Genomic DNA, 22,581 nt, shown 5'->3' with positions numbered 1-22,581 from the left:
GGCGGCGTGGTATGACAAGCAGGTTGTCTTCCTGAAGCATGTCGAGACGTGTCTCGATACGGCTCTTGAGTGGATGCAGAAAGGACAGGACTTGCGCGCTACTGGGTGTTACGGTGGACGCCATCGCATTCCGTAGCCGATCCGGCACTGTCAGAGACTTTGGCACCGCTGCATGGCTGGGATGGGTACACGGCAGTCGGCACCCCGGGTAAGCATTGCTACGATATCCGTTAAGTTTTCGATTCCGCGATGGTCGGTGCACCATTTACAGAGGCGAGGTACTACAAGCATAGTCCCTGTAGCAGCTAAGAGACTAGTAGCGGTCGTAAGGTAGCAACGTTCGTACAATCGACTAGCCAAGCTTATAAGCCCTATCACGTGCTCCATTGGGGTATATATCCAAAGCCTCGAAGACCACAAAACCCAAGTCTACCCCACCCCAGCCATCCTGCCTACTGTTCATATCCCTTCCTACCGCACACCCTGCTCCTCCTCCCTCCGACTACTCATCCTCACCCTCATCATCTCCTCCGCATGCCGCGCCATATAACTCTCACCCAAACTCCCATACGTTGTCCCACCGGCAGCAGCGGCATTACCCAGACTCGCACCACCACCACCACCACCGGCAGCAGAAGAAGACGGAAGCCGGTTATACGAACTCCCGTAAATCTCCTCAGTAGCCGCCTTGAACTCCTCTCGCGCGTAATCGGAGCCTCGGAAGACGGGATCGGCGACTACGGATGGTTTCCGGAAGCCGGGGCTCGTGGGTTGTTGGGACGAAGAGGAAGAGTAGGAGGAGGATGTTCCTGTTGGTCCCGCGCCAGATCCAGTCCCGGCGCCAGGGTTGGGGTTGGGGTTGGATGTGAAGGTGAGGTTTTCCACGCGGTTGGAGGGTTCGTTGAAGTAGGCTTCGGAGTCTGTGGCGCTGGTGGGTTCGGGGATGAGGCCGCCTTCGGCATCGTAGCGGTATTTTTCGTGCGATTGCAGGCCGAGTGAGGGAGTGGATGCGGGCGTTTGTGTGGTGGAGTCTAGACGGCCAGTCATGCCAGGGATGGCGTCTTCTTCGCCGTCGATGGCGGCTTCGCCTTCGGCGGCGAGTTTGGCCTCGTTGTCGGCTGAGACGTTGTCGAACTCGTCTTCGAGGTCGAAGAGGTCGCCGTCCGGATCTATGCTTGATGCGGGCCTGCTCGGGGAGGGTTTGCTCTCTGTCGTGGTGATAGAGGCCAGTTGATCCGCTGGCTTGCCCAGTGTGAGAGTGCCGCTCAGCGCAATTCCACTATCACTCGCCACCGGCACTGAATTGCCATCGACAAGTATTGACACGGGCTGCTTCGCAAAGTCGACTGCTTCAGGCGCACCCAACGCCGACTTTGTGCCACTCGTTCGCTCGCGCATGCTCTCGGGTGACCGCGTGCGTGAGTGCGATGGCGTGCTCGTCGTTGTCGCGAACGCTATGGGCACATTATCTGCCGGCGCAACGATGCTATCGCCCACGGCCAGTGAGACGCGCTTCATCCTCGTTTTGTTCTTGGCTGGATTCTGCATAGGCGACTTCATGGCGGAGGTTAGCTTGCCGTCGGCGGATGAGCCGGAGGAAGAAGTTCGTTGTGCGAACTGGAGATGCACTGGCCGCTTCATCGTAGCTTGTACGGCGGTGTCAGATTTGGCGCGTGGCAGAGCTTCGGGTGGGTCTGCTTGTTCATCCTCTCTGGTCGTAGGTCCAACATGAGGCGGTGCAGAGCCTGCCCGCTCTAATCGCGCACGCTCTTCGCGTAGTGCCTTTCTCTCCTTGCCATCAAGTGCAGGCAGATACTCGGGTGTGAACAAGCCCACGAGCTCCTTCTCCCTCTCAGAACTAGGTCTTCGATCGGTGAGGCCTTTCACAACAAGGCTTTCGCCGTCTCCGTCCTCCACCGCCTCCATGATAACACGTTGTCGGCTGCCGGAAGCGAGCAACGCGCCCACTGCACCATGTTGTTGTCCGGTCAGGAACGGGCTTCCACCCGTTACAGTACTAGCGGACGAGTCCGAGTTGGTCCTCCCCTTGCTGCCGCTTGATGAAGCTTCGCCGTCAATCGGGACGGCGTGCGTTCTGCTTGGAGCCGAAGCAGCAGCACTGCCGACACTGCCAGTACTGCCAGCACTGCCGTGACTTCTTGCCTGCACCCTTAAATCCTTCTCGTACTGCTTATATTCCCTCTCCTTGGAGGCGATGTATTTATGTATGCTCTCGTCCAACAGTCTACGCTTCTCCTCAAGCTTCTCCAAGTACTCAGCCGGCAGCATACTCTCATTGTCCCGCAGCGTCTTCCTGAACGATGGCCGTCTCATGACAACCAGCGTACCACCGCTCGCGACGGCATTCTCCGCCATCGCCGTCCAGCTTCCGTTGAATACAGATGCAGCATATGCAGAGTCCGAGCCTTGCTCGCGCTTAGCTCCGTTTCAGGGATGTCTAATAGCGCCCAAGTCAAACGGACTGTAGTATCAAAGGCCAAGCCGCTCTGCAAGATACCAGCAGCCTTCTCCCAGCCAATGTCACTCTACAGTCAACTGTCAAAGCGGTCTGACGAATCCAAGAAGTAAAATGCCCGAGCAATCATGTGCGCAGAGTGCAGATCAGGAGTCGGCAGATATTCTCGACCGCTGTTCGCCCTCTCGTCTCCACATAATCCCCGAACCATACAAATAGCCCGTGGATCCCCAGCCGCACACTTATTCTCGTCAGCCTCGGTAGAACGACAACATGGTACACGCTCGTTCAGCACGAGTACGCTCTGCTATCTGTGTTTCTACGCGACTCGGGTCAGAACGGGGCGAGCGCACGTATGACCTTCCACGGTGGAAGCTGCTTTGACCGCAAGCGGAAGGTCAGATAGCGCGTCATTGGCTATCAAGACTCCCTCTAGGGCTCGTGACAAAGACCACAAGCATGCGGTGACCTGGTGATGGACTTACGCAGGCGTAACGTAATAATGCAGAGATCGTGCTTACATGCGTGGCTTGAACAAGCGAAGGTGTCTTCCTGGGACCTGGGACTGGAGATGGAACCGAGCACGAGAGCTGCCGAGGTGTGCTGACTGTGCGGACTAAACAGAGTGCGCGAGTGGGCGAGGTGGTGACACCACCGTGGTCTCTACGGCTTATCATAAGGATGCTTCTAATGCGTGTATCTTCTATGCTTATTATCCTACAGCAGCGCTCTGCATCTTATGGTCACCGTCAAGAAGGGCGACCGCCTCAGCGCGACTAACCTGCTGATGTCGCCTAGTCCTTCGTCTCTGCTTGGTTGCGAGTGAGGTCTCCGGATCATCCGCCAAGCAGTATCTATGGACAGCAGTGTTACCGCCGGACAGCTTCAGATCATGTCGCAAAAACGCTCGATAACGTACAAGCCACTGACGTTGCATTTTTCGCTGCGCCGCAGTGACGATCCGTGTGGGAGGTGTCCGTCGCTTACGTAGCCTCATGGCCGAGGCTATCAGTCGTTCACTATGTGCCAGTTGTCGGTTAATGGTATCAGCGCTTACCGGTCTTGCCACAGCGCTTGCACCGTAAGGTGTTATACTCGGCAGGCGTGGGCCGACCATTTCCTCTTCAGTTTCCGCTCGCGCCTCCGCGCCGAGCGCTGGTTTCTCGTTCGCGCACTTCGCGAGGCATTTGACCAGCTTGTTCCCGAACACTTTGGCTTCGTGCAGCTGCTGTGTCCGTCGTTCACGGCAGAGCCTTATCCATCGGGAAATAACTGGCGAAGCACTCGATGACCTGCCATCCACCTCGCCAGGTGCAATGCGATTTAGTCGCACCCGTCTGGCCACGGCACGGAGCCCTTTGACGAACGCTTCGTCGATGCGCATGTTTCGCATTAGCACAGTCTTCACGGTCCAGAAGATGCCACTTAGATGGGCTAAAGCATTATATACATCGAGAAAAACTGTCATTGCGACGATATCCAGAGGTTTTTCTCCAGCGGCTTCCGAATAATAGATGGCAGTCAACAGTTCAAGCGCTTGGCGTGGGTGCTTGTTCCTGAGAAGGACGTGAGCGGCGGAGACACCGATATAATGATTAACTGGTCGTCCCTCTTGTTCGTTCATGCGATAATAGGCGACCACATCTTTGCGTAGTCCCCGGGAAGCGTCTACCGAGAAGAAACGCTCGCGACGCATACGATGGAGTAGCAGTGGTCCGATGGCGCAGGTAACGTTCATGCCAGCAGCCTCAGCATCACGCACGATGATCCTTGCTTCAATTGCATCGCTGCGGCAATGTCGTAGACTTGACTCGACTGCGATCTCCAGCGTGAGCGGCGACAGCGGAAGGCCGACGGCGTCTAGTGTGTTCCGGTAGATTTCGACGACACGGTCATGCTGGCGTAAAGACAACGCCATGATCATGGCCTTCTCCGTCTTGCCGCGGCGGTCTTTCCCAAGTTCGAGTATGCGCGCAGCTGTAAGATCCGTATGTTCATCGTGGTCATCATCGTCTTGCGGCCGCTGATCATCGGTTGCGTGCTTGTAGATCGGCCTCAGATCCTCAAACGCCAGACTTTCCGCATGGTTGTCACCTTCGAGCATATCAAAGTCTTGGGCAGACCTCTCTAAATTCGCGGTCCTACCTTGTGGTGGCGACACGCGGACGTTGCAGGGCGTCTCCCCGTGCTGCACCGAAGGTGGAGATGCGTAGATTGTTTGGCTGCCTGCCGTTTCCTTGCTAGCATGCTTGGAGTGCATCATCGACAAAGGTGAGGAGCTTGTTTGACATCCTACCAGATGCTGCATGTGGCTAGGATGCTCGGTATACATCCTCTGATTCCACGTCCACCCTGGTGAAGGTACGACAGGCTTGTCCGACTGCAGCACATGGCCAAGTCTAGTCTTCGCATTGGATCGCCGCCAGGTCGCCTTACTGCCCACCAGCTTTCTCAGGTCGTACCCAACTGCTTCTTGGACAAGATCGAACAATTCTGGGCCAGAAAGTGAAGGAGCAAAGTGTGCTAGGTTGCGACAAAACCACATCACCAGTATGTGCGATGGTCGAAAATCAAGGTAAAAGCGAGTCAACAGCCTCGCAGCTACTCGCGCGGTCAGCTCGACTTCCCAGCCTAGAACACGCATGTAACGAAGCCACTTCGGTATGAGATTGGTCGCTTTCTTCGAAACGAAGGATTCTAGCATGATTCCCGTGGTGGCTTGGTTGGGTACGAGGCCGAGTCTTTCCACGGCATCCGTTACAAATTTCCAGGCCTCCACTGATGTATGCTGGCGTGCGAAGAGGTGCACAACGTTATTGAAGCGGCGGCATGCTTCATTGTCGGTTGTCCAGTCTTTGGAACTCTGCGTAACGCTCAGTAGCTGCTTGAGACGATCCCAGTCGCGGCGTTTGGCGAACAGGAGGGCAACACTGAGGATGGCCAAGCGATCTTTCTTCGCCAGATTTTCACCCATAGCCTTGAGTATTTCAAACGCGGAATCGAATGCACTTGCGCTGATGTAAATGCTCAGTGCGGTGTGGACAAGGTGCCGCGACACACCCTCTTGACGACGAATTGATCGTGATCGCTGCATGTCGCTCAATGCCTTACGGACAGCATCTACGTCGTGTGTGGCTTCCCAAAGTGCTAGGAGAACGATTGGTTGACCGCTATGCATGATGCGGCCTCGCATATTGACGGGAACTCGCCGTAGAGCTCGAAGTGCCATTGCGCGACACTTGCTATCTGCCGGATCTGCCTTGGTGCAAGCGTATGCGACAATTTCTATGCATGCTGTACCAAGCTGCTCAACGTCCAGATCTCGTGTGATTAGTTCTCGGACGAAACCATAAGACGAGGCGGAGTCGCAAAGCTGCAGAAAGTAGCTAAGGCGACTGCGATAATCCCGCGCATGTACTTTGTGCCTTGCCAAGCGCAATAACAAAGTACACTCTGGTAGCAGCTTCAGCTGCAGCGCGGCATCTAAGCATTGGGTTATTAAGAGCGCCACTTCCGTACTGTCTCCGCAAGCGCCAGTTGAAGAGGTCAAGAGGTTGATAGCTCGCTTGACATCCGCACGGGCCAACAGCTTCTGGCAATCGTCGAGTCCGGACGGTTTTATTGGGGATACTACTGCTTTGTTCTGTGCCGTGCTCGAGCACGAATCCTTCACATCCGAAGGGATGTATTGCACGATAGTTTGGCTTCGTGCATTCATAGGTTCTCCAGGGTTTTCCGTGCTTGCTTGCGTACCATTGAAAGGAGTTTGTAGGAATCCAACATGACCATCATCATATCCTTTCTTCCGCCCGGTGATGGCCTCCCGAGTGCGTCTGAGGCTGTCATAGTACTTATGGCTTGATCTCGTACCTGCATTCGCCTCTTTGCTTGGTAAATGTGGAGCGAAGGCGGTATCCCGCGGGTAGCTTGGAGGTTTTACGCCAGTGCTTCTCGAAGACACGTGCAACGCTGGCTGAGAAGCCTCCTGCGACGGCATACTGTGCCGCTCAGTCTTACGACTGCCCGGATGCTGCTCCGGATGGTGGCTGCCCTGGGTACGTTGATAACTGTGCTCCACCACTGACGGTAAAGTCGGCCCCCGAATCGCGATGTTTCCGTGACTCGGACTCGGCCAAGCGCGGCGTACTCGATCCTTTACTTTGGTATCTTCAGCGAGTAGTGTAGGAAGCCAGTCGGTTGCGCCACTGTCCGCCAAACCGGTCTCCACGCTTCTCGCAACCATTGTAGCGTTCTGATGGTGGCGCGGATGTTGACGAAGTCGTCTGGCATTGTCTGCTATCTTTTGCACGATCTGGGTCTTCCGACGTCGCTCCTCTGCACATAATGCTGCCACGCCGACAGCGGTACCTGAAGAGACATAGGCGAGCTGGTAGAGGACCTTGAGTGCCGCCTCCGAAGGCACCGGTCGAGACTTGCCTGCATACATTCTAGCGCCATCTTACATCCTACTACACCTCCACCACTCCCTTGGCCAGTTGATTGTATTTCGAAGTTATCATCACCCTACAAATGCTGTGGTTTAGACTCAATAGCACACGGGCGGTCCCGCGATGGGAAGATATCGCCTGAGGCATGGAACTATGGTCACGTGCATGTGACCTGACTCGACGACCGAGGCGCTCGTTGCGTGTGGTGACACCTCGGTACGCGACTTTCGCCAAGTCGTCACGAACGAACGGCTAAGCGGCTAAGCCACGTACGCTGTCCACGTCTAGGCTGGCCGCTGCATGAAAGATCGAAGGATCTGAAGCCATGCGGCAGTTCATATCGCTGGTTTCATGACAACTTCAAGTTGTGCGGCTTGCACGTGGCGTGGCGAGAGCGCCTGGGTCTGAATGGACAATGCGCCACATCATCGATCATGCACCGCATCGCATTTACGCATCGTGATACGGCCTGATCATATGTTGCACGGCCGCACTCTTGCTTTCGCGCTGTACACCACCATGGCTTTCTGCGCTGCTGAATTTGACGGCAACACAACCGAGCGGGAGCTTGGCGGCTGCGGTCAGAGTTGTCCGCCTCCGACATCGAGATCAGCAGCAGTCACCTGCTGTTGGAATCGGGCGTACTGCCCCTCATCTTACTCGCACAAGCGCGATCTCATCTCTGAACGCCGTGCTTCCGGGCCTGGGCGAGGGCAACACCTCCCCGTTCGTCTTCTTCACAGTGTCGGATGTTGCCGAGCCGCTCAAGCTGCTGGCTGGAAACGTTCATTCCGTAACGTTAGACTGCTGTCGGTACATCGTAGCTTGACTCCATATCGCACTCTGCTCGACCCGATCCAGGCGATGGTTGCCGTGTGGCGAATATGAATGTAGTAACGGAAAGGTCCTATCAAAAGTTGTGAGTAAACTTGTAGGCCCGGCGCAAAACTCCGGTCGCTGACCCTTCATTGCCAGACATTCGCCAGGCGCCTACTTTGTGAGGCAGTTACCACTGCATGCAACGTTGGAATTACAGTATCGCGCACCGACAACCACGGGACTCCTGGCTGTGCTGCATGGTAGTTACCGTACTGGAAACGGGCAACGTCTTGCGCCCTGAAGCCGACATACTCCGCCGTTACACAGGCGAACTTGCGAGACCTGGTCACTATTTTCTGCACCATTTTTGCGAACGCCGTTGTCATAACCCCACGGCGCGACCAGCCGCTCGCTTGAGTCACGTAAGGCTCTTCCCGGCTCTGTCCTTTGGGACACGATAACAGCACCGGAGTTCAGCTCGGCGCAGGACTTCAGATATTTTCATCTCACTGCGTGTAGAGCCTACCGGACAGGGTTCCTTGTACAGGATTTGAGCGGGCCTGCACTTTCATCGTGCAGACTACCTCGCGGCTTCCCCAGCTGCGCATCGCGATTTACCTTCCCGAAACTGGCGAACCATGCAGATTACCGAGAGATAGGAGACGATGTCTAGCGTCACGCACCCGGATACGCATGAGAGCGCCCAGCGTCGGGAGCGCGCTGCTATAGCCGCGCAGGCATGCCAGACGTGTCGAACAAGGTACGGAGCGTTTTGGTTGAGGCTGTCGGACTCAAGCCCGCCGCCGCGGCTCTGACGAAATTCAGCGAATTAATTGGACTTGCTGACAAGTAATTACAGGAAAAGCAAATGTGATGAGGCGCGACCTAAGTGTAAGCTGATTGGACAGCGTGCCTGCCTGTTTGGAAGTGTGTCACTGACTGCTGGTGCAGGTGGGTTATGCCAGCGGCTGGATGTCGAGTGCGAGTATCGAGAGCCATTGCCGACGAAGTAAGTTCCGCGTAAGGTATTGGACTACGGTCAACTGCACAGTACTGCGCCATGATACTCAATATCTCGCTGCCCATCTCTCTTACTTGGTCGCCTTACCACGACTCTTCGTTAATACTCCAGCAACAATGATACTGACCAAATACTGCAGAAAGGACAAGACCATGGTGCACATTCTGGACACGCTTACCCGGCTTGAGACTAAATTCGACAACATAGCCATCACCCAGAACAACGGCCTTTCGGAGATTAAGGCGGGCCGTACGCCCGTGAGCAGTGCTCCACCGTATCCGTCAGCAACGCAAGGGCTACAAGAAGATATGCCCCAGAAGAGCGAATTTCTACACGGAGAGCAAGGTCCGTACCAACACCTGACCGTCCCGCATAAGATCACGCTCTGGCCCGCCATCTACATCCATCTCATCAATTCTAGGGTAGCTGCTGCCGATGATCTACAATATGTCTTACAGGAGGGTACGCCTTGGTTCATCAAGAGAGAGCTGCAGAAGCACCCAACCCCCTTATGTTCTGACGTAGGCCTGCCGTGCTTCAGCATAACCACCGGACAGGCAGAGCCCGTCCGTACGGGGAGTGTGGCCTTCCCAACTCTGTCCATACAACAAATACAGGAGTACTCCGACGCATACTTTAACACATTTAATGTGCTCTACCCTCTGTTGAATCGAGACGGCTTCATGAACGGCATTGTTGCAAGGCTGCTTAGGGAGGGCTACGGCGACGACGATGCTGGAAGTGTGCTCGCACTGCTCGTCTTTGCGCTGGGTCAGGTTGCTGTCGAGGGTGTCTTTGATCGACCAATCAGTGTTATGTCCGGGCAACCTAGCGGCTTCCGTGGGGGCACTATTGATCAACCGCCCGGTCTCCCCCTCTTCAACGAAGCCCGGAGAAGACTTGGCTTTATTGGAACTCAATGCACTCTTGAGAATGTTCAGATACTGCTACTGCAAGCGACGTACTACGGCTCTACAGCACGCCATCTGGACTTTTGGCGATCGACCGTCTCCGCATCAATGGGGTGCCAGATCCTCATTCGCTGCCATGCCATCGATTGGACGACGCCTCACGGCGACCTCGTCAAACGTGCATACTGGACGTGTGTTCTCAGCGAAGACATGTACCATCTCGATCTCGACCTTCCACGAACCGGCATCCATGCTTTCGAAGACGAGGTACCACTGCCATACTTCCAGGACGTACAAGACCCCGCCTCAGCGATAGGCTCGCCCATGTCAGCCCGGACCCCTACCAACTTCGGCTTTCAAGAAAGCAGCCACTTCCAATACCACTTCCTCGCCATGATCGCTCTGCGCCGCCTGATAACGCGAATACATGACGTGATACACGAATGTGAGCATGCCATGCAAACCGAGCCGCTGTGGGGGGTGCAGAAGCCTTCCGGAGGTGACGGCGGCGGCAGCACTTACCAGAGACATGCCGGTGCCGGCGGCGAGAGAAACATGCAGGGTAGATTCAACTCTACAGCGTCCTCACTCCCAGTCGAGTTACCCGCGGGCTTTGGTGGGCCTCCCGTCGCTGTCATTCATGAGATGGTGCGGCAGTTGGACAGCTGGCGCGCTCTACTACCCCGGCCACTGCAATGGAACGACAGCGACCGTTTAGAGTTCCCTCATGCGGACCCAACGAACAGGCGGCCAAACGAGCCGCTTTTTACCGCTGACCAGGGACCGATACCCATAGGACACAAGTATAACCTTGACGTTATCACGGCTCAGCTACGGACGCGCTTCTACTACGCACGGTTCATGATGTATCGGCCGTTTATCTACAAAGCACTGCATTTTCCGGAGTTGATGACGCACGAGGACAATAATTGCTGCGCGTTAGCTATCAAGTCGGTTTGCCTGTGGCCACTCGCGATGGCGCCGCCGAAGAACAAGAAGAGACTAGTCTCGCACCTGTTTGCGTGGACACAGAACTTCATGGGCATTCTGCTGATACTTAAGATGTGCTCGGTTAATGGTCATCTTCGCAGGATAGTAGATGAGGGTCGTGTGGTAGGTCGGCGGGAGGTGGACCAGACTATAGCGCTCATGCTGGAGTGGGTAAGGGATGTCAAGCAGATGGATGGCATTGCGGAATGGAGCTGGAGCATATTGGCGCCTCTTTACAACGTGCGGCCAGACTGACGGAATGTCTGATTTGAGTGTGGCCGGGGCGTCAGGCGTCTCAGTGCCGCAGTTCTCTCAAGGAGGCAGTCAATCTTCACCATGATGTCGGTGTTGGCGTTGCGGCGTAAAGAGGCCAAGTGACGCAGACGGAACGGAAAGTCTGAGGCTGATCTTCAGGTACCGTTTGAAGCGTAGTTAATGCATCATTAACGGTGACCGTTTCGCTTAACCTCTTGTTCACGCTTTGCATGTGCCGTCCCCTCTGCAAGCAGAGCTAGCTCTGCACGCGCCCACGTGAATACATAGAAAATAATACCTCTCACGCTCCGGACAATGCAGCAAAAGCCAGGGCAGAAGAAGTTCCAGAATTGCTCGTAGCACCACCCCGCGTCCACACACACGACACCTTTCACATCAACGTCGAAACGAAGAACAAGGTTTTTGCATTTCCGCAACATGGCAGACACGAACGGCGAGGCGAATGGCGAGGCGAATGGCACGCATGATGCAGCCGCTGTGCCATCGAAAGGAAGCCCTCCACGTAGTAGGTCGGGGTGGGATGGTAAACTTCGTGTGAACAAGCAAGCAACACTTGTGAACCCGGAGGCACTTGAGGATGCAGATTACTCGGACGAGGATGCACCGCCGGTGGACCAGATTGAGGCAGACGAAGGTGAGCACAAAGCAGGTCTAGCGAAGCCGTAGAGCTTTCGTTGACAGGAGGCAGACCTACTTGATGACGAGGATCCCAATACTGAGGCACGTGAGCTACATCCACTCCCGGCTCATGGCTGCCGCTAACGAACGAGCAAGTAGGAGATCGACGTCCAGCACTCCCGCATCGTGTCCATCCCTGCGCTCCGCCTCGAACGCTTCCCACGACTACGGCGGTTATGCCTACGACAGAACAGCATACAGCATATCAAACTGCCGGACGAACTGGCATCCACATTGCAAGAATTGGAGCTATACGATAATCTAATCAAACACATCGACGGCCTTGAAACCTTCACGGAACTCAAAAGCCTCGATCTCAGTTACAACAAGCTCAAGCACATCAAAAACATCTCCACCCTGCGACACCTGGATCACCTATACTTCGTACAAAACCGCCTCACTCAGATCGAGAACCTTGTCGACCTTACCGAGCTGGTCTACCTCGAGCTAGGCGCGAACCGCATTCGCGAGATCGAGGGTCTCGACACACTGAAGAAGCTCGAGCATCTCTGGTTAGGACAAAACCGGATAGCCGAGCTCAAGAACCTTTCTAGCTTGACCAGCCTCCGCACTCTCAGCATCCAAGCAAACCGGCTCACTTCACTCTCAGGCCTCCAGGACCTGCCCCAGCTGACCGAGCTCTACGTCTCCGACAACCAGATCTCTTCGCTCGAGCCTCTCCAGCATAATCCGAAGCTGGAGATCCTCGACTTCCAGACTAACCCAATCACATCACTCGCGGGTATCGAAGGGCTGAGGGACCTTGAAAACCTGTGGGCAAGCAATTGCCAGATTGCTGATTTCCGAGAGATTGAGAGGGTGTTGCGGGACAAGGAGAAGCTGGAAGAGGTGTACTTCGAAGGCAACCCAGTTCAACGGCAGAACGCGGTGTTATACCGTAACAAGGTGCGGCTGGCGCTGCCGCAAGTCCTTAAGATCGATGCCAGTAAGTGTTCCTAGGGGAGAGTGTTCTCTGCTCAGCGTACTGATGGCATCTAGCATACGTCAAGGCGATGTAAAGCGCCCGCGATAGTATTATGCTTGCTGAAGCGTTCGTTGCGAGGTGTTGTGGAGCGGTGCCTTCAACGAAACGGCAGTAGAATATGGCGTATGTCTTAGCATGCCTAATGGTGGCAAAGCCGGACGGAGCGGCAGGACTCACAGCACAGCCGTACATCGCCATGAAAAGCCGTCTTCTTCTCTTCACCTCACAACCAACATATTCCGCACACTCCACCAATAGTCCGGCTGCACCACCTCCTTCACCTCTTCCTTCGCCAGCCATCTGAACTCGCTGTCTCCATACTCGTTGCTCTTTATGTCGGCTTGGCCAGCCATGATGCGGCCTTTCATAAAGAAGACCTTCTCACCGTACTCCTCCTGCTCAAGCTCATGGTTCGATGTGCTGACCAACCGATTCGGCGATATCTTCGACAGTATTGGTGACTCAAAGCGTGCCGCGTGGTGTCCGACAGGGTGGTTGCCAACAATCCATGTGTTCATGTTGATGCCGCAGGACTGAACGAGTATGCGCTCCGCGGCTTGATGCAGGTTCTCGCGGCCGTAGATTCGGTCTTCCGGGAAGCGCCATTGGCCTTCTTTGTTCTTGATTAGGAGGTAAAGACTCCGGTCCAGCTTGCGGCTCAGACTGCGCTGGTCGTTCGTGCGGTCCGCCTCCGTGATTCGTGGCATGGGCCCCTCAACCACTATCTTCTGCAGCTCTTTTCTCTGTCCCTCGCCCGCTCTTGCGTCACCCGTCACAGCCTGTCCATCTTTATCGGCGTCGCCCGCTCGCTCGTTCTCAACAATATCCTTGCCCTCCGCATCCCGCGCCAGAGCCTCCATTATGCTCTCGCGGTCTGCCGTGCGGTCGCCCACCAACACCTCGTCGTTCCAACCCTCCGGTCCGTATGCAGTGTACACGCCAATATCTCTCGCCGCCGCCTTGCGTGCACGAATCTTCCGCTTCCATTCTTCGTCGCTAGGCGTCCCCTTTTTGTAATAGAAGTACCGCGTGAAAGGCAGCGCCAACCGCTCGTTCAATCGCTTCTGGTAGAGGTAGAAGGCTTTCTCGAAGCTCGTGAGGTCGCGGGTGAGTAGGGGGGGGCGTGACAGGACGGGAGAAGCTAGAAGACGGTAGGCTTTTCGCGGACCTTTTGCCGTGACGGGTGGGTTGGGATGCCGCGTCTCGTGTGGTACAGCAGGTTGGTCCTCTACTACTGCGGCTGCGGTGGCGGCATGTCGACGAGATTGTTGGGTTAGGCGGTGCCGGCAAGAGGCGCAGATGGTGCCGCGTATGAGGCTTGCTGTAGCCTGGCGGTTAGCAATAGGTGCTGGTAATTGTTGGGCCGGAAACCTACCAGTCACTACTGAGCGCCTAAGCGTGTCCTTCCCGGTGTTCATGGCGCTTTGTATACCTTGTTTCCCACGCTACGCTCGGTCAATGTGTTTGATGTTCGGTTAATGCCCTTTCATCGCGACTGCATGTCTTGCCCGCGGGAAAGCCAAGACTTTCGCACTCGACCTCCACTGACATGCACCATTCATAACTTGCCTTCTCTCACTTATGGCACCAATCCTTATCACCAATGACACTCATCCCTGTAGTCCACTGGTCATTTATCACGGTGCCGAGAGCGAGTCGGCAGTCTTTTTCGCTAGCGGCACCTTCAACACATCACCAAAGGAATGCGGTTAGATAGATACTGCTTACAGCTCATATATGGAGGAGGGATGGCACGCATGAAGATTGTTTGCTGATCTCAGCTACAACAGTCTCAACGACACTCGCTATATGCAATGCGCGCTACCACCGGCGTTTGTACACCTCCAGGTGTTTGCGCCAATTCTGACCCCGGCTGAAGCCTCGCCTGTCCAGTGCGCCTACGCTGTACGCTTCATTCCCTTGTCCATATCAAAGCGTCCTCAGCGCTTGGTGCGTCATCATTCGTGCAATGCCCGTCACGAGATATGTCGATATCAGAGGTGCTCCAATGGCGCGCCTCCCATGATCGTCTTGGCCGTGTCTGCCAAGCCGTCGAAGATGTAGACTGCTGATGGAGATGCAGGAAGTTAGTCGAAATCCATCCTGCAATCTTCCTGCGCTCCGCCGGCATGCGTATTGAAGAGTGCTTTCGCCATACTCTTCCAGATGTCGCGAAGGGTACAACAGAGCGTGATGAGCTTGCCGGCCTTGTTGAGGTAGAAAGCGGAGGTGTGCGGAGGAGAGATTTTGAGTGCTTTCTCGAACTCGTGCAGGATGTCGTAAGTCTTGACGATGAAGTCGCGCATCTCGAGCACGCAGCGTCCATCTGCAACAACGGCGCGGAGATTCTCAATGCGGACACGGAGGATGAACTCAAGGGCCCCCGTCAAAACCAGTCATCATTCCCGCCTTATCCGCGTCGAATAGGCACTCCGTCGCTAACTGGACCTCGTCGTAGAGAACTCGGACCATGACCTCATCGGCGGAGAAGGGACGCGCATCCTCGGTGTCGTGCCTTCGGGAACGATGCTCACCAATCCCACCACCCCCTCTGGCCCCTATACTGCCCTGCGCGTGTGGTTTGGGAGCTCCACGTCCAGATTCCGAACAGCCGGCTCAGCTGTCACCATCCCCACGCCGTTGTCCTTGTGACGGCTGCTTGTCGCCATTACCACCACCTCTGCCACCGCCTTTGGATTGAGCAGGCGGACAGGGAGCTCCAGATCCAGACCCTCGTCAGCCGGCTCTGGCGCCACCTTCTCAACGCCATCGCTTGCCGAACTGGCCACAAAGAGAGCTGCATTCTTCCTGACTGCGCCAATGTCAGCGGGAACAAGTGCGCTTCGGCATCGAACTTACAGTTGTAGAAGTCCAGGCGACTCGCAATGACCGCCATCCCGCCGGTATTGCCTGCGGATAGCTGCTAAGTGTCCCAACAGTGTACTATAGTGTGAGAGACTGCGACCAGGGATGCGTCTTGGACGTTGCATCTCGCAAGTGAATTTGGGACGTGTGACTGGCCTTTCCCACTCGAGATGTAGCCCAAGCTTTTCCGCCGGAGTCTTCCCACTAGCGCGGATTCACAGTATTAATTCTCAGCTTCCATTGAAAGACTCCCTCTGACCGATATACACCCTGCACCGTGCACAAAGCCTTTCGCAGCATCATCGAGAGCCATCCCCCTTGCCCATGCAGGCGTTTTTGATGTAAAGCGTGGGCACATGATACTTACAGGATAGATATAGGGCATCGCCTGAGACCTGATCACCATATCCAAGGCTGAGGGACTCGCATGTCTCTGCAAAGCGCCTGGTTGACATTGTGCCTTGTGCCTTCAACCAGTGCCCCCAATGATGCATGGACTAGAGAATCTCGCATTCATTCCTTCAACCGCTTATGGTTTGGGCACTTGTTACTCATTTCTATCCCCACTGTGCGCGGCGACGACCGCCCGAGACGAACGAAGCGAACGAACGACTGACCAAACCAGCCCATATCTGGATGAGTGGTATATCCCCTTCCTCTTTTTGTTTTCTAACGAGGCCTTAGGCCATCAGATACTCAGCATCTTGGCTGAGTACTGGAGGCTTACTTGCTCACGACCACCCGCCAGCTCCACCGTCGTGGACTTCTGCCAACGTGGCGAATGTGGGTGGCTGGGGACGTGAAGTGAGGTTGACGTGGAGCCGGATCTTTGCCAAGCGCGCTAAACCGTTTCCGGAAAGCAGGCCTCTTTGATGTGACCAAACGCATGGTAGAGGAAGTCACTCGGACGCTTTCATAGGGCCAGACTGCTGCTACAGTCGGAGATTACTGGTTCGACTCCTCGATACTGCAATCGTAATGTACTGATGCCACCGCTGAACCGAGGTCCTCATTTAATGCCGCCTCTCAACCTCTTATAATCTTAACCTTCTGCCTAATACCCTTCCGACACACCGGACACCCCGCCGCTCTCCTAGGCCTCGTGCGATCATGCGCCATGACCGGGCTATGCTGCTCGGAGCACCACTTGCACATGACCAAGTGTCCGCACGGCAAACACGCGATCTCCGCCACTTGAGTGTAGCAGACGCGACACTCCATACTAAGCTTCATCTCCTCATCCGTCTTCGGTTCTGGGCGACCAGAGTCCTTGGCATCAAGGCCCTGCGCATCATGCCGATGACCTTCGCCCTCCGAGTCCTCCGTCTCGGACTCACTATCGACGAGGTAATCCGCTAAATTGCGCGAGCGGAGGGTAGAATGCCGCAGGAAGGAGCCGCCAGCTTCTCTCTCGTTCTCCGGCGGCCAACCGTTCGCCTGCAGTCGATCGATCGCTGCTTGTGTCTCTTCGTCTCTGGTTGCCATCTGCTCCATCAGAGCTTGTGGGCCAGTAGACATGGCTGTTCGTCCAGCGGCGATGGCGAAGGCACGAGTAGCACGTCTTTGAGCATCAAGCTCTTGTCGCGAGTGATCACCCTCCCTTGCTGCTTCACGCAATTGCTGGCGAAGACGTTGTCGTCGCTCGCTACCTTCTGCTTCAGCTTCGATGCGGGTACCTTCTCTGTGCACATTGGCGGCCAGCTCCGTAGTATTTCTGTCCCCGAGCATCTGTTCTAGAATGTAACGATCTGACTCCAATCTCTGACCGGCTTGCAAACGGTAGAGCATCTGCAGCTGTTGGGGCGCCGTGAGTCCTGGTGCTCGTCTCCGTAGCTGGGCTGACATCTGAAAGGCCTCCACGAACAGCTCAATGTTCATGAGATGGTAGCTGTTGCTCGATGGAACACCAAACCGGATCAAAAGATCTTCCCCATTTCCTCGACGTTGCATCAACCGTTGATTTACTGCGGCCGTAGACCACAATAGATGTCGTTCTCTAACGATATCCTCCAGAGTCACGTACTCCTCGTCCGTCAAAGCGTGTCCGGGCCTACTTGCCGACATTGCGAACAATTGCTCCTGCTCATAGTGCCAATCGGGCCCATCAAGGACTTCAGGGTGCTCGAGTGAGTATGTGGCAATGTACCGGCCATACATCCTCCACTCTTCTGCTTCAGCCAGGTCCACAGACGGATCAAGCCTCTCCACGAGCTCCCTACCCACTTCTGGTTGCGGTGGTGCCTGGACAGCTTGTTCCCTCTGTGACTCTGGCACACCAGCTAGCATGTTGCGTGGAAAGTTATCCCCTCGCCTAGGTTGTGTGGCCATCGTACTGTCGCTTGGTTCTTCAGCTCGAGTAGCAGAGCCAGACCCCTCGCTTCTGGAAAGATGGTTAGATCCCTGGATACCGGCGGCGCCTGCAGTGCTCGACGGCGCTTGCTGACTCCAATTCTGCCGGCGCAACAGAGTGTAATACTCCTCAAGCTCACCCCTTTGCTCATCCTCCTGGCCCGCGTCATCCGGCTCGGTCTCCGGGGGCGGAAGTGCTGTGACTGACGGTGCGACAGGCCGCGGAACGCTCCAAACATCACGCTCTCTCGCCTCAAGCTCCGCCAGCCGTTGAGCTTCCTCCTCGCCACCCGCACGTTGCTCATCCGCAAGCACACGTCGAAGCGTGCGCTCCTCTCGCCGCACTTCTTCAGCGGCACGGAAGCGGTCATAAGCCCTTGTGAACATGCCACCAATCGGGCTTTCGTACTGGTCGCCTTGCGCAAGCATCTCTTCGCGCGTGCCGAATAAGCGGAGGTAGTTCTCTGTTGTCCGCTGTTCGCGCTGTAATTGCTGCAATCTCTGCTGAGACGTTCGGAAGTCTGCCTCCGCAACGTCAAGTTCCGAAGCTGCCTGGTCACGGTTGCCGCGAGCTTCGTCGAGATGACGTCGTGCTTCATCCACACGCGCCTGTATGTTTGCCATTGCACGATCGGTTTGCGAGGTGCCGCCGCTGCTTGTGAGGACATTGACACTGCGGATGGCTAGGTCTGCTTCTTCGCGGCTAGGTGTGCCGTTGATATTGTCCAGCGTCTGGCCCAACCGAGTCAAACGGTCCGCGGCTTCAGCATGGTCAGGTACTTCTTCGCCGAGGTCACGTAGCCCGGATATGACACGTTCGATGCCATTGCGCATCCGTTGGAGCTCTCGCCGAAGGGCAGCAACCCGCCGTACCTGATACTCTCGGTTACGGGAGCTCGTGGGGACCATGACCTGGGCGTGAATGTTGCGTTGCTGGCCTGCCGGCTCCTGTGGCAGTGTCCGAGCATTCGCTGAGATGCTGTTCGCTCGATCCAATGCCTGTGTTGCAGTATTCTGCTGATCACGGTCATTGGTGGACTGCTCCTCCGCCGCAGCTGACTGAAAGAGCTCGTCCAAAGTTTCGTCCAGGCTTGGTCCGCTTTCAGCTGGCGCTTCTTGCTGAGGCTGTACTACCTGAGTAGCAGCTTCGCTCGCTGCACGTCCAGCCCTCAACTCTTCCAGCGTCCGTGGCAAACAGCCCGGATCAACGTTTCGGAAGTCCTCTCCAAGCACGGCAACTCTCTCCTCGCCCCCGCCGTCTCCCTGTACTATCCTGTAGCCCCTGTGAAATTCATACCAACGATCCAGGAACTCGCTTTGATCAGGCACTTCCGGTATCTTCGTTTGTGCGGGCCGCAGGCCAGACACCTTCACTCTATTCTCCCAAAACTCTCGGCAAAACCAGCAATAACGCTGCCATCGTGTCCCGCGTGGTACGAAGCCGATACCGTCGATGTAGGTACTATACGATGCAGAGTGGGCTCGTTCGTCGGCACAAGCGCAACATTGTGGAATGGATGTAAGCCTACAGGATGCCGGCAGCTTATGGTCGCAGTACCCTGGTAGACGTGGCTGGCCAGCAGTCAACGTTCCCATGATGGCATCGAACTCCCGTCAATCGCACACGGTGCCCGGAGATGATGAGGTGGGAAGGGCGAGGATGCCATCTCATCTTGCCATTTGGGAGAGCTTGATGGCCTAAGGCTCTGCATCACTTTATCTCCGCCAAACACCGCCGCTCTTCCCCACTTACCTTACACCCAGACTGAGTCACATGATGCATGCTGTAGGCAGCCGCTCAACCACCGGCATCAAACATCCTCTCGCTGCTTACTCTCTACGCTAGAGCTACTGGCAGTAGTAGTGCAGTCTTAAATACGTGCCCTGACCACCCTCCCCCCCCAGCACACTACACCACCCCCACCAGCCCCGCCGCGATGCAGAACCTCATCCACACCTTTATCGACCCCCTCCGCGACCGCTTTGCACCACTCACTCATCAGTCCACCTTCCGCCAGACAGGTCAAATCACACCCGAGGAGTTCCAAGCCGCCGGCGACTTCCTTGTGTACAAGTTCCCGTCGTGGAGCTGGGCCGATGCAGCAACACCGGACCGCCGTGTCCCCTACTTCCCACCTGGCAAGCAGTACCTCATCACGCGCGGTGTACCTTGTCGGAGACGTGTCAAGAACGAGCTTGGCCTGAAAGGTGCGGGTGATGGCGAGGACCAGATCGTGCGGGACATGCTGCAAGGGCCGGGTGGGGAGAAGGGCGAGGATGACGGCTGGCTGAAGGCGGGTGGTGACGATGGCCCGGGCGGCGTGAGCAAGAGCGCCGAGCTGCGCATGCGCGATGTGAGGACGATGGACGAGGATGGCAAGACGGAGAAGGTGGAGGAAGAAGAGGAGATTCCAGATATGGAGGATGAAGAAGACGATGCGGAGGCTATCATCCGCGAGACCAAGACTGGCAAGGGCGAAGAGGGGTAAGCAATGACCTTTCATAGAGCATGAAGCAGTACTGACAGAGCGACGACAGTCTCCGCACCTACACCCTCTACATAACCTACACACCCTATTACCGCACCCCACGCCTCTACCTCTTGGGCTACGACGCTGCCAGCAACCAGCCACTACCGCCCATGAGCATGATGGAAGACATTATTGGCGACTACAAAGACAAGACCGTCACCCTCGAGGACTTCTACTTCACGAATCCACCCATCAAGACAGCCTCCGTCCACCCTTGCAAGCACGCCAGCGTCATGAAAGTCCTGCTCGACCGTGCCGACGCAGCTCTCAAGCTGCGCATGGAGAAGGCGCGGCAGGGTGTCAAGCCAAGTAACGCGGGCATGGAAGGGCTCGTAGACCAGACGGCTGCCCTAGATATCAAGAAAGACGCCTCGCCACAGAAGCAAGCGTCAAGCACAAGCGGAGCGAACCAAGGCGGCGACGGCGAGTGGGAAGTGCTAGATGAGAACCAACATCGACCTTCCGAAGACGAAGTCGCTATTCGCGTAGACCAGTATCTCGTCGTCTTCCTGAAGTTCATGGCAAGCGTGACGCCGGGCATCGAACACGACTTCACCATGGGCGTGTAGCTACGCTCGGGCCCCCATACCGACAACATACGAAACAAGACGAACAAGAGGAACTACGAAAAGCTGATCGAGAAACTGAGCTGGCGTGAGAAGGAAGCCCGGGACATGAACTTCAAGAAGGACTGGATCCAGCTCTTTCCGGGAGTAGACTTTCCGAGAGAGTTGGAATGGATGGAGGTTAAGAGGCTGTTTGGCGGCGGTATCATGGCTGTTGGGATGGACTGAGCTTACGACGATTATTGAGTGATGGCTGAATGCTTGGGATCGCGTGACGGGGTGGTACTATGTTGCATGGCGACCGGCGTTCTCAAGCAACTGCGGCGTTCCGGGTCATGAATTGCTTGCTTACCTGCTTGACCTTTGCGTCACCTGCGGAATACCATGCAGAGTGCTTGGAATGCTATACCATTTCTTTTCCAGTCGTTTGGGTGACTTCTCAGACTCCTTTGGATCGCAAACAAAACATTCACTAGATACATGGCTAAGATTCGTTCACAGGAGCAAGCATGATCTGGTGCATTCCGAGCAGCCAAACATGATTTTATGGGGACGCCACCAATAACTGGCCATGCTTTGCTATCCCGCTCCGCTACATGCCCTCCCAACCATTTCCCGGCCAGGTCGACCCACCGCAGCAGGTGCCTTCCACCCAAACACCGGCACCAGTTCCTGGAGATGTAGGAGGCAAATCGCCTAGCAAGTCGTATGGCTACACTGTCCCACCGAAATCACCATTACACACCTTGACGGTTCTAAAGACATCAACCACGCACAGCAAACCACCAAGATCCACTATAACGAGATTTACAACATCTGCGTCTTATGCGACAGAAAGCATCCCGGCTGTAGTTCGTCGTTACTCGGGCCAGCAAGAAGGTCCTGGTGAAGATAGGGAAGAGGAGTAAGTTGCTGGGCGAGGAAGAGGGGGAGTACAGGTACAGGTACAAGATCCGTTTATCTATGGTTAAAGACAGTGTGAGTCCAAGCGATGTTGCGGATGCTTTGAGTCAGTCAGCGGAAAGTGTGGCGGGTTAGACGGTTGGTGATGTTGCGTTGGCGATGGGTGATCTGAAGATGGGCGCTACGTACAAGGCTATCCTGCGGCGAGTGAAGCTGGATACTGACGTGCATGGCGTTGCTGACGAGCCTACGGAAGATGAATCATAGCATATTAATGTTCAGGGAAATGTCTCGACACCGCCAAAGCCAGCTACGCCGTTGGAAGAGCCGGCGGGTGAAAATGATGAGCTTTTATGCGAGAGCGAGCGGCAGAATACCTTGCAGAACGAAGAGGAAGATAATGGAGCATGATGGGAAGAGGGAGAAAGTTGCATCCCTGCGATTGAATCAGATTAAGGGTGCTCTTTCCGGGATCGAATACAAGGTGGTCAAAATCTCTGCGCCGAGTAAAGACTGGCTGGGCGAGGAGAGTGATGGCAAGGCTTTCAGCGGGAAGAGATCGGTGTGTGTCTGTGTTGCCTTGGAAGTAAATGAGGCCGAGGTGAAGGAGATGGGTGGTGATAGATTGACATGGGTGTCGAAGGAACATGTTCTGGCAACGAAGGAGAGTTAGTGGAAATTGGCTGTCGCCAATACTCGTCTCATGAGACCGTTGTCCCCGAACTTGTGAACATTCGTAGTATCTGTCGAAGACTACATTGAG

The 22,581-nt window shown here is 55.6% G+C and overlaps 10 protein-coding genes across 10 annotated transcripts; 5 read left to right on the top strand and 5 right to left on the bottom strand.

The window, feature by feature from the left end:
* Positions 1–2: 2 nt before the first annotated feature.
* Positions 3–2,443, bottom strand: BAUCODRAFT_31167 (uncharacterized protein). The gene has a single exon (XM_007675340.1). The coding sequence runs from the start codon at positions 2,374–2,376 to the stop codon at positions 472–474; it is 1,905 nt and encodes a 634-aa protein (XP_007673530.1). The 5' UTR covers positions 2,377–2,443; the 3' UTR covers positions 3–471.
* Positions 2,444–2,812: 369 nt separating this feature from the next.
* On the bottom strand, positions 2,813–7,152 carry BAUCODRAFT_383820 (uncharacterized protein). Its single transcript, XM_007675813.1, has one exon. It carries the CDS (start codon positions 6,921–6,923, stop codon positions 3,189–3,191), a length of 3,735 nt encoding a protein of 1,244 aa, XP_007674003.1. The 5' UTR covers positions 6,924–7,152; the 3' UTR covers positions 2,813–3,188.
* Position 7,153: 1 nt separating this feature from the next.
* Positions 7,154–8,138, top strand: BAUCODRAFT_383526 (uncharacterized protein). Its single transcript, XM_007675812.1, has 2 exons — positions 7,154–7,843; positions 7,900–8,138. Exon 1 carries the CDS (start codon positions 7,333–7,335, stop codon positions 7,810–7,812), a length of 480 nt encoding a protein of 159 aa, XP_007674002.1. The 5' UTR covers positions 7,154–7,332; the 3' UTR covers positions 7,813–7,843; positions 7,900–8,138.
* Positions 8,139–11,139, top strand: BAUCODRAFT_384024 (uncharacterized protein). Its single transcript, XM_007675811.1, has 4 exons — positions 8,139–8,503; positions 8,603–8,634; positions 8,695–8,752; positions 8,904–11,139. The coding sequence occupies exons 1-4, from the start codon at positions 8,409–8,411 to the stop codon at positions 10,918–10,920; spliced, it is 2,202 nt and encodes a 733-aa protein (XP_007674001.1). The 5' UTR covers positions 8,139–8,408; the 3' UTR covers positions 10,921–11,139.
* Positions 11,140–12,701, top strand: BAUCODRAFT_384025 (uncharacterized protein). The gene is made up of 3 exons (XM_007675810.1): positions 11,140–11,575; positions 11,630–11,661; positions 11,719–12,701. Exons 1-3 carry the CDS (start codon positions 11,359–11,361, stop codon positions 12,577–12,579), a joined length of 1,110 nt encoding a protein of 369 aa, XP_007674000.1. The 5' UTR covers positions 11,140–11,358; the 3' UTR covers positions 12,580–12,701.
* A 121-nt stretch (positions 12,702–12,822) lies between these two features.
* On the bottom strand, positions 12,823–14,022 carry BAUCODRAFT_120182 (uncharacterized protein; the record flags this gene model as incomplete). Its single annotated transcript, XM_007675809.1, has 2 exons — positions 12,823–13,844; positions 13,980–14,022. 2 exons carry the CDS (start codon positions 14,020–14,022, stop codon positions 12,823–12,825), a joined length of 1,065 nt encoding a protein of 354 aa, XP_007673999.1.
* Positions 14,023–14,839: 817 nt separating this feature from the next.
* On the bottom strand, positions 14,840–15,526 carry BAUCODRAFT_31161 (uncharacterized protein). Its single transcript, XM_007675339.1, has 3 exons — positions 15,464–15,526; positions 15,063–15,416; positions 14,840–14,883 (listed from the first exon to the last, which is right to left on the bottom strand). The coding sequence occupies exons 1-2, from the start codon at positions 15,498–15,500 to the stop codon at positions 15,163–15,165; spliced, it is 291 nt and encodes a 96-aa protein (XP_007673529.1). The 5' UTR covers positions 15,501–15,526; the 3' UTR covers positions 14,840–14,883; positions 15,063–15,162.
* Positions 15,527–16,383: 857 nt separating this feature from the next.
* On the bottom strand, positions 16,384–19,514 carry BAUCODRAFT_383459 (uncharacterized protein). The gene has a single exon (XM_007675808.1). It carries the CDS (start codon positions 19,412–19,414, stop codon positions 16,496–16,498), a length of 2,919 nt encoding a protein of 972 aa, XP_007673998.1. The 5' UTR covers positions 19,415–19,514; the 3' UTR covers positions 16,384–16,495.
* A 110-nt stretch (positions 19,515–19,624) lies between these two features.
* Positions 19,625–21,417, top strand: BAUCODRAFT_137116 (uncharacterized protein). Its single transcript, XM_007675807.1, has 2 exons — positions 19,625–20,303; positions 20,357–21,417. Exons 1-2 carry the CDS (start codon positions 19,756–19,758, stop codon positions 20,916–20,918), a joined length of 1,110 nt encoding a protein of 369 aa, XP_007673997.1. The 5' UTR covers positions 19,625–19,755; the 3' UTR covers positions 20,919–21,417.
* A 264-nt stretch (positions 21,418–21,681) lies between these two features.
* On the top strand, positions 21,682–22,558 carry BAUCODRAFT_383373 (uncharacterized protein). Its single transcript, XM_007675806.1, has 2 exons — positions 21,682–21,698; positions 21,776–22,558. The coding sequence occupies exon 2, from the start codon at positions 22,048–22,050 to the stop codon at positions 22,489–22,491; it is 444 nt and encodes a 147-aa protein (XP_007673996.1). The 5' UTR covers positions 21,682–21,698; positions 21,776–22,047; the 3' UTR covers positions 22,492–22,558.
* Positions 22,559–22,581: the final 23 nt, after the last annotated feature.

Source organism: Baudoinia panamericana, assembly GCF_000338955.1.
Source record: "Baudoinia panamericana UAMH 10762 unplaced genomic scaffold BAUCOscaffold_3, whole genome shotgun sequence".
Classification (NCBI taxonomy): domain Eukaryota; kingdom Fungi; phylum Ascomycota; class Dothideomycetes; order Mycosphaerellales; family Teratosphaeriaceae; genus Baudoinia; species Baudoinia panamericana.
This window is presented reverse-complemented; position numbering and strand designations above follow the sequence as displayed.